General features: G+C 34.8%; 1 protein-coding gene across 1 annotated transcript; it reads left to right on the plus strand.

Annotated features, from left to right (window-relative positions):
* The first annotated feature begins 1,197 nt into the window (after positions 1 to 1,197).
* On the plus strand, positions 1,198 to 10,178 carry LOC135137231 (homeobox protein slou). Its single transcript, XM_064066840.1, has 2 exons — positions 1,198 to 1,801; positions 9,573 to 10,178. The coding sequence occupies exons 1-2, from the start codon at positions 1,258 to 1,260 to the stop codon at positions 10,082 to 10,084; spliced, it is 1,056 nt and encodes a 351-aa protein (XP_063922910.1). The 5' UTR covers positions 1,198 to 1,257; the 3' UTR covers positions 10,085 to 10,178.
* Positions 10,179 to 10,342: the final 164 nt, after the last annotated feature.

Genomic DNA, 10,342 nt, shown 5'->3' on the forward strand with positions numbered 1-10,342 from the left:
TTTGAAAATATATCTATATCAAGAGTAGATGTGGATTTGATTCCAGTAAAAATATTTCAAACTTATACTTACAAGGGACAAAAAATGTCTTGAAAAATTTAGGAATTTTAAAAAATAAGGAATTTATTTAATTTTTGAAAAAAATCTGTTTAAATTTTGCTTTATATAGAACCCTAAAACCGGATACTTTTACTCCATCACGAGTTTTATTTTGTATTTTTTAAGAGTAAAAAAAATTGTTATAGTTTTTTGAAAGCAAATAATTGTTTTACAAAAATTCGTAACAATTTTTCAAAAGACGGTGGTTCAAACAACGATTACCCATTTAAATTAGTTTAATTATATTCTCAATTAATACGCGTTTTTACGTCATAGTAAGCGCTGACATAAATTCTGTAACTTACTACTCGGTGAGTTGTGTAAGCGCGTCTTTAGGCCACTCGCTTTTTTTGTACAATTAAAACTACCCTTTCATCTTTAAAGTGAAATTAATTTTTTATTAGAAAATTAAAATACCTAGAGTATCTATTGTTTGTACAGTGTGATCAATCGGTAGAAATAAAAACACTGAAAAAAAGTAATCCTATAGGTAGCATTGTATAAACCGGCTTCATTCCAGCTTAGTGGCAGGTTGTGTATAAAACGCATAAAGAGAGCCACAATTTTCGCTATAGCCATCAGCATCAGCGATAATTGTCACGATGCGCCGCACTAATGTGATCAAAGACAATGCGATAAACAATATTAATGACCCAATAGGGCGATATCGCAAATCCACATTATCTCCGAAACAATGCAGCCCCCACTAATTAAACGACTAGCCATAACATTTTCAACGCTACTAAATTTAAATTGTTTCATCAGCATAGCCTAAATAACCGCCTTTGTTCCAAAATATGCCCGACAATCATGGCTTGATAATTTCCCAACTCGGTTCTTTTGTTATTACAAATCATATTCATAATTACAAAGCAAATAAAGATCACTCGACTACGTTTAAACAAGCCCCGCCCGCCATCCCGCCGCGCCAATCGCGGCTCGCGGCGCCGCCGTCAGCGCCCAATCCGCGCCCGCCTTACCCTCTCCACGCCGGCTTGATGCTTGCTTCGCCATTCTGTGTGGGGAAGCTGCATCCTAAACCGATTTCGGCAGATCAAATTTAGTTTAGTATATCAAAATCTGCCGCACGATAACAAGCATTTGCCTTATTAAAAATAGTCCAAATCGATCGGATGCGCTAAGCAGTGACCACCAATAATGACAATGCTGATGATGGAACGGATTATACACAAGAATCAAGAGCCCGCGGAGAAGGAACGGTCCCCTTTGCACTCGACGGAGTCGCAGATCTTCCTCCAGCCGAAGAGGATATCTGACGATTCGCGGGATGCCGAAATGTGCGATAAGAACTGCGACAGCGAGGAAGAGCTCAACGTGGACGTGGAGAACGACGACACGCTGTGTCCGGTCGACCTGACGCGGAGGCAGGACAAGTTCACGTCCTTCGAGAACTTGATTCCTTCGACCAAGACTGATTCGAGTAGTGATTTCATTAGTTTTAAGGATATGAAGCGAGCGGAGAGTGTTTGTAGTGACGATGTTAGTCGGTCGGAGAGTCCGAGGGATCAGAGTCCGTCGGTTGTGCCTCACCAGAATCGCAGACTAGCCTTTTCCGTCGAAAATATTTTGGACCCTAATAAGTTCACGGGACGACAGGGGGTTTACAGTGACGGGATTTGTTGTTGGAAACCGCACCACGACGGATCGAGGGGGTCGCCGGACTACGACGACAGCGAAACAGGTGAGAAAGAAAAAGAATTTTCGACCCAAATCATCATTTTTATTAGAAACGCAATTTGCGCGCTCATTTTGACAAGTACACATTACTGTATGCAACCTATAGAAACTTTGTCGACTTTTGAAGATTTAGTGTGCTTACGACAAGCTTAAACCGTTCAGAGCTTTCATTTTTACAGTTTTGAGTGTTAAATTGTCATCCATAGTGAAAAATTAAGGCGGATTCATAAATCGCAAGTGTAGGAGTATGTTATTTATGAAATTTAAATAACATTTATACATACAATTTTGAAGTGACGTCATCAGATTGTGGGTGGAGATGACTAGACAAATTTTGGTTAGCGTTTTACCATCTACATGATGTGCCTAGAATACATATAAAATTTGACAACAATCAACCCATTATTTTGCAAATTTAATTTTTTTATGATAACCCTTATAATCTAAAACAAAGATATGTATGTAATATTAAAGTAAACATAAAGAAACGTGCTACGCGTATGTTTCAAGTGAGTTTTTCCAATACAAAATTTTGTGATAACGTCATCAATATTTTTAAGTCACAAGTATCGAGTCATATTTTGCAGGATTTGAAATAGAATTTATTCGGAAAAATTTGGTCGGGGATAAACGAATAAATTTTGATTAACGATTTACCAGGACTACGATAAGCTTAAAACGGTTGCAACAGGCAGGCGGAAAAGAGAGACCACTTTTTTCGTATTCTGGGAGTCTTCAAACGTCGAGAAAACATGAAAGTGGCAAGTCGTCCGATGGACTCGATTACTATAGTTCTTTAGCTTAGGTTCAGGAAATCATTTATATGACAGGTGACAAACAGAAAAGCATAACTTCAGTAAGTAAAATTTTTTTCGTATTGGTTTCAGAATTGTCCTACTTCCACACGATTGTTTTGTCTATGAGTTTGTTTACGTAAATATATCTACTGTTTCACCGCGACGTACGAAGTCACGGATAAACAAATTAATGAATATGAATTCTACATTCATTGATTCATACGAGTACTTTAGTTTTGTCTATGACATACATTACAGTGATTGATGAGTCATGCTAATAACAATGGAAAACTATGAATTGGTGTAAAGCACACAGAGAAGTACATAACGCTTAGTTTACGGAGTCGTGTGTAATGTGACAAAAAAGGCGGGAACTTAAATAAATTGACTGATTCATTAATTTTTTTGACCCACCCTGTATATGCAAATCCAAAAAATATGAATGGAATGATAATTACAAGTACAAGCTCATTATGTTTTGTACAATTTAGGTAGGATTATTTTGTCCTGTTGTTGATTTGTTTATAAATACATCATTTCATATCTTGATGCTTCGCTAATAGTGTGTATACTAGCACAGGAGATAAAGTAATTCTATGACTTTGACTTTTCCTCTTTTTACGTCGTCTATAAACAAAGAGCATTAAAGATAAACCGGTCCTGTTTAGAAGTGTGCGAACCTGAAACGTGATAATGCAGTAGTCAAAAAGTCAAAGCCGTAAAACTACTATATCTCTTGTGGTAGCATACATACCTTATCACCAACCTTCCAGTTACTATTTAAGTGACCTTAAAATTTTCAGTTTTCTGATTTCAGAAGTTTTTCCGAAAATAAGGATCTTTAAACTATATACCCGTTAATTCTTCCAAGACAATGTCATAAAAATGCAAAAGCTGCGTTTCGATGCCATTTTGTTGACTTAGCGGCTCCGAAAGTGTACTTAAGTAGGTAAAGTTACTTAGGGCGTAGAAAACACATAGTTAGAGTTTTTGTTGTCATTTTCGAATTAATTCTACGTTCTATCTATCTATCCTGTTGTGAAAAATTATAGATCAGAGCGTCAGCATGGTTTTTAAATTGTAGATCAACAACGACAAAACTTTAGCCAAAAAAAAAAACAGTATTAATTGTGAGCCAGGGGGCGGAGCTTAATTGCAAAATCCATATTTTCCTACAAAATATTACCATTTTGAATATGTTTTAAGTTTTTGTAGTGGAAAGAAGACTATAACTGTATTAAAAAAAGTGGCAAAATATAAGGCCCGCCCACCCGCCCTATCTCAATTGTGATGATTTTTTTATTCGCCGTCAGTCGTGTGGGGCGGAGCTTAATTGCAAAATGCTTATTTTTCTACAAGAAATTACACATGAAACGTGTTAGTAGGTATATAATATAATATAATAATATATAGGTAATATACCTATAATAATATAATATAATCGTGTTGTTCAAATTTAAACATATTTACAAATTCTAAAAATTGAGTCAAAATTAAATTTTAAAAAAGAATGTAACCCTAGATTCTTTTATTTATCAATATAAAGGTTTAGAGCTAATAATAATAAATTATCAAAACGAAATAGGGGGGGTGGGTGGGCGGGGTCACTTTTTACTTTGTTTTGAATTTTAGATTGCTATTTTACTGTAAAAAAAATAAGACAATGACATAGAGAAAAAAGGTGGGCGGAACTGAGTTTGCCTTTTTTCTAAAGAGTCTTATAAGCAAGCAGTAGCCCCGCCCACCCACCCCGCTTTATTTCAGGGACCACTCTTAATATTGTTCAGTCTTAACTTAGCAAATAGTAGCCCCGCCCACCCACCCTCTATTTTCTTAGAGTGTATGTCATTTGCCAAGATTAGTCTCATCTTAGCAAACACTGCTGCTGCCCACCCGCCCTCTATTTTTTTAGAGGGTACGTCATTTGCCGAAATCAGTCTGATTTTAGCTAGTCCTAACAAAAAAAAGAAAAATTGAAAATTTGCAAATCGAAGAATTGAAGAACGGAAAAACTAAAAAATCGGAAAACTGAAAAATCAAAAATTGAAAGCTTGAACAGTTGCATATCGTAAAATTAGACAAAAAAAATGAAAAACTGAAAAATTGCAAATCAAAAAATGCAAGAAACGAATAATTGAAATTGAAAAAACAAAATTTATAAAGTCGCAATACTGCAAAATCGAAAAACTGTAAAAATAAAGGAAATAAAAAGCCGAAACGAAAAATTGCAAATCGAATGTTTGAACAAATGAAAAAATGAATAATCAAAAAAAAGAAAAGTCGCACCTATATAAACGGAGAAGTTTTAAAATCTAATAATATTTGAAAAATTATTATTATTACTTATTTAAAATGAAAGCTAGAAAAATTGCAAATCAAAAATTGAAAAAGTTCAAAATTGAATCATTTTTTCGAAAAAAAAAAGTCAAAATTAAATTTTATTACAAAAGAATGTAACCCTAGATTCTCCTATTTATCAATATAAAATCCAGTTTCCGTTTTTCAAAGCTAATTAGAATCATTAAAACGAGAAAGAGGGGATGGGTGGGCGGGCCACTTTTTACATTGTTTTAAATTTTAGATTTCCATTTTAAGTAATAAAATAAGACAATGAAATAGAAAAACAGATGGGCGGAACGGAGTTTGGCTTGTTTCTAAAGAGTCTTATAAGCAAGCAGTAGCCCCGCCAACCCACCCCTCTTTATTTCAAGGACCACTCTTAATATTGTTCAGTCTTAACTTAGCAAGTACTAGCCCCACCCAACCACCCTTTATTTTCTTAGAGGGTGTCTCATTTTTTAAAATTAGTCTCAACTTAGCAAAAACTAAGCCCGCTCACCCGCCCTCTATTTTTTTAGAGGGTACGTCATTTGCCGAAATCAGTCTTATTTTAGCTAGTCTTAACAAAAATTAAAGAAAGAAAAACTAAAAAATTGGAAAACTGAAAAATTAAAAATTGAAAACTCGACCAGTTGCATATCGTAAAATTAGACAAAAAAATGAAAAACTGAAAAATTGTAAATGAAAAAATGCCAGAAACAAATAATTGAAATTGAAAAACAAAATTTATAAAGTAGCAACATTGAAAAATCAAACAACTGTAAAAATAAAGGAGATGAAAAGCCGAAACGAAAAATTGCAAATCGAAAATTTTAAGAAATGAAAAAATGAAGAATCAAAAACAGAAAATCCGGATATAAACGGAAAAATTTTAAAATTCAATAATGTTTGAAAACTTATTATTATTACTCATTTAAAATGAAACCTAGGAAAATTGCAAATCAAAAATTGAAAAAGTTAAAAATTGATACATTTTTTCGAAAAAAAAAGTCAAAATTAAATTTTATTGAAAAAGAATGTAACCCTGGATTCTTTTATTTTTCAATGTAAAGTCCAGTTTCCGTTATTCAGAGCTAATAATAATAAATTATCAAAACAAGATAGGGGTGGGCGGGTGGACGGGGTCACTTTTTACTTTGTTTTGAATTTTAGATTGATATTCTACATTAAAAAAATAAGACAATGAAATAGAGAAAAAATGTGGTCGGAACTGAGTTTGCCTTTTTTCTAAAGAGTCTTATAAGCAAGCAGTAGCCCCGCCCACCCACCCTTTATTTGCTTAGAGGGTATGTCATTTTTTAAAATTAGTCTCAACTTAGCAAAAACTAAGCCCGCCCACCCGCCCTCTATTTTTTAGAGAGTACGTCATTTGCCGAAGTCAGTCTGATTTTAGATAGTCTTAACAAAAAAAAGAAAATTGAAAATTTGCAAATCGAAGAATTAAAGAAAAGAGAAACTAAAAAATTGGAAAACTGAAAAATTAAAAATTGAAAATCAGAAATTGGAAGAAACGAATAATTGAAATTGGAAACGGAAAAGTTTTAAAATCCAATAACATTTGAAAAATTATTATTATTGCTTATTTAAAATGAAAACTAGAAAAATTGCTAATCAAAAATTGAAAAATCTAAAAATTGAAACATTTTTTTCGAAAAACAATGGTCAAAATTAAATTTTATTAAAAAAGAATGTATCCTAGATTCTATTATTTATCAATATAAATACAACTTCCATTCTTCAGAGCCAATAACAATGAATGATCACAACGAAACAAAGGGGTGGGTGGGCGAGGCCACATTTTAATTTGTTTTAAATTTTAGATTGCACTTTACAGTAAAAAAATCAGACAGTGATATAGAGAAAACAGGTGAGCGGAACTGAGTTTGTCTTCTTTTTAACAGTCTTATAAACAAGCAGTAACCCCGCCCACCCACCCCCTCTTTATTCCAGGTACTGCTTTAATATGGTTCAGTCTTAACTTAGCAAGTAGTAACCCCGCCCACCCGCCCTTGCCTTGTCCAACTTCCCTTGCCTCTGAAGTACATACTATACAGTACAACTTTTTAAAATTTTTCGATTTTTTTTTTAATTCCTATAAGTTAAAATAAAGATAATACGTGTGTAGGTAGGTAGAATTTTTTCCTTACAAATTTTACATATACAGGGTGATTCACTAAGCGCGCGTTCGTCAATATTTCTTTAATCATTTGAAATAGAAAAAAAGCCACGAGTTGGGCGTTTCTAGAGCTATAATCCAAAATTATTTTTAATTTTTAATTGACCTCTTGTTAGGCTTCAGTATCACAGTTTATTTTTGGAATTCCAATGCGACGTTGTCATGTTATTCCAATTTCATTGAAATTTTTTAGCAATGGAAGTAGCATTATTTTAAAAATAAAAGTACGCGCTTGGTTGTGGTATAAATAAAGTAAAAATTTCATATACAGAGTGTTCAAAAGAATAATTATTACAATATCAATACTTCAATTTTTCAAACTGAAGACAACACTGTATTTAATTTTTTTTTGTTAAATATTTTCTATATTTAATGTTCACAGTTAATGCGATTTTTTATTCTAAGAAACCATAAACTCAGAACAGTAAACGGAGACGGCCGACGGTTACAATTTACGATTGTTTGATAACTAATATTTTGAAAGCAAAACTCCCTGAAGTACAGTCCAATAAATTCAGCTTCTTCGAAATTTAAAATAATCCTTATAATTTAAAGTAGGGATATGTACGGACTTCTAAAATGCAGATAAACCAAACATATGAACATGTATGGACTTATTTAAGGACCAACTTTTCAACCAGAAATATTGAATAAAATCAAAATTATAATAACAAACAAAATCAAGGCAATTTCATAAACGACAAGTACAGGAGTATGCTATTTTATAAAGTTTATATGACATATATTAGTAAAATTTCGAGACGACGTCATAGGTTTTTTAAAGGGGATAAATGAATACATTTTCCAGGTTTTTAATACATTTTCATGACAAACTTATTACACATATAACTAACGTTCCAGATGAAAAAAATGACAAAGGTAAAATAGCATTTTCGTACACTATGAACCTTGAAATGTTCAGCAAATATTAAATCAGGATATTGACCCCATCTTAGACTTATATTGACGTTTCCCACACTTTCGTAAAATTAATCTTCAGGAATTTAAAAACACATTTTACAACTTAAGTGAGTTTCATTAAGTAGCAACATTACTAAAATGATTTTAAGTAAAACCCTCTATCGATGTTTGCAGATTTAAAATAAATTTGTATAGGTCTTATTCATTTCGTATTTCCTGGTAACCAATTTGAGGACCACATCCTTAAATCCGTGCTCTAATTCATTTTATTATCGAAAGCAAGGCAGTAAAGTTTCAAATTAAACTTAGATGCTTTATTATAACACCTCGGTAGAAATAGAGCATGAAAGGAATTTAAATGAAATATATATATATATATATATATACAAAATATATCTATACAGGTCGTAATTTTGATGTTTGAAATTTGATTGTTAATTCAAGTGAAACATCCTTATGGTGGATGCGCCGGGCCCGTCAAATATCCACCCTTATTGTGCCGCTTCTCACCGACGGCACGACTACTAGTTGAACTAATTAGATGCTTAATTTAAAACATAATCCTCCAACCGGGTTGCACCACGTAATTTTCAATGACTGGCCAACTTCGCCGACCACACTGGAATCCGAATAATGATGGCTGACAGAGCATCACCGCACTGCATTGTTTTAGCGGTGAACAGACAAATGAATGCGGTTAACACGTTTGTCGCTTGTTACGTATTGATTTCACAGGCTCCCGTGATGTTCTCGAATTACCGACGCTTAATCATACTGAGCCCCGGATTTACCGATTTAATCGACAACGATGAGACGGCGAAAAATGCATTTTGTGGCCGGCAAAACAAACACGTGTGTCAAGTTATCGCACTAGTGAGCATAAACACCATTTGCTAGATTGCGTTACCGCACTAGTGTTTGCAAGATTCGCGTAGTTTGTTGAAAGGAGCAGAAAAGGAAGTCCTGAAATAAATTGCCCGCCATTAGTGCAATATAATAAATGTTCCAAGTAAAGCAGGAGCGTTTAATTTATGAAGTGCGGAACAATAGATTGCAATTAGAAAACCATCAGAGTGTTTAAATATTTTAATAAAGTAGGTACGGAGAAGAGAAGGGAGTAGGTGGAGTTAAAACGAGCGTATTCCGTCCATAATTAATACATCTGCTTAGAGCAGTAGCAGCAAAACCAAAGGATTAATTACAAAGTTCACGGCTTGCTAACGAGCCCGGAGGCAATTACGCTAAGGCTGTTAATTACATGTCCCGGTTCCGTTATTCCTTCCGTTGTCTAAACCAGCCAATGCCGCTTGAATGCTAAGACGCTGTAAAGTTGGTAAAGTATTTATGTTGGCGCACGCTGAATTTAAGTTGTTCGTTATTGTTGTTTTACCATCTCTGGTATCAAAATTTTACACTTCTGTGATCAAAGCGACGCTCTTGCCAGAAACGCTTTCTCCATTAACGACGACGGTGGGAAACAATACACCAATGATGAATGCTCCAGATTAGACGCATTCTAACAGATTCTTTTTTTTTTTCAGGCAAAGATCATCACTCGGACGAAGACGACGAAATCCAAAGCGACATCAGCGAAGACATCAAAGACCCCAACGTGAAGAAAAAGAAGTCCTCCGACTCCAAGTCCCAAAACACGGGCAAACCCCGAAGAGCGAGGACCGCCTTCACGTACGAGCAGCTCGTAGCTTTAGAAAACAAGTTCAAAACCACACGTTACCTCAGTGTCTGTGAAAGACTGAACCTAGCTTTATCGTTAAGTTTAACGGAGACGCAAGTGAAAATTTGGTTCCAAAATCGGAGGACGAAGTGGAAGAAGCAGAATCCCGGGATGGACGTCAACTCGCCCACCGTTCCTCCGCCGAACGTCGGCACTGGCGGCGGGTTTCCCGGATTTCCGGGACACCACACCCATTCCGGGTTATTATATTCGCATCATGTACCGTACGGGGGTGTTTACCCTCTTCAAGCGACGAGTTCGGGGAGCTATGCGCCGTATTTTCACTTAGCCAATCACGGCCATAATTTAGGTTCTTGAAAGTTGAAATAGCAAGAGCTATGATGATCTCGACGGTGCAATAAGTACTTAGTTTAAGGGTCGTTCCGACGGCGAGGGAAATGCGCCGGAACTCGAAGACGAGGTACAGTCATTTTTCACATATGATTCAAAATGATTTAATAATTGCAAAAAATAATATAAATTACTTAGTAAAATTATTTTAAATCAAATTTTTGTCGGAGCGATTTTGCGGATCGTTGGAGTGGCCCTTAAAAGTCCTAGACAACCTCGAAGTGT

The sequence above is a fragment of the Zophobas morio genome, unplaced genomic scaffold (assembly GCF_036711695.1).
Source record: "Zophobas morio isolate AGI-343-1 ecotype UQ-CSIRO unplaced genomic scaffold, CSIRO_AGI_Zmor_V1 ptg000004l, whole genome shotgun sequence".
NCBI lineage: Eukaryota > Metazoa > Arthropoda > Insecta > Coleoptera > Tenebrionidae > Zophobas > Zophobas morio.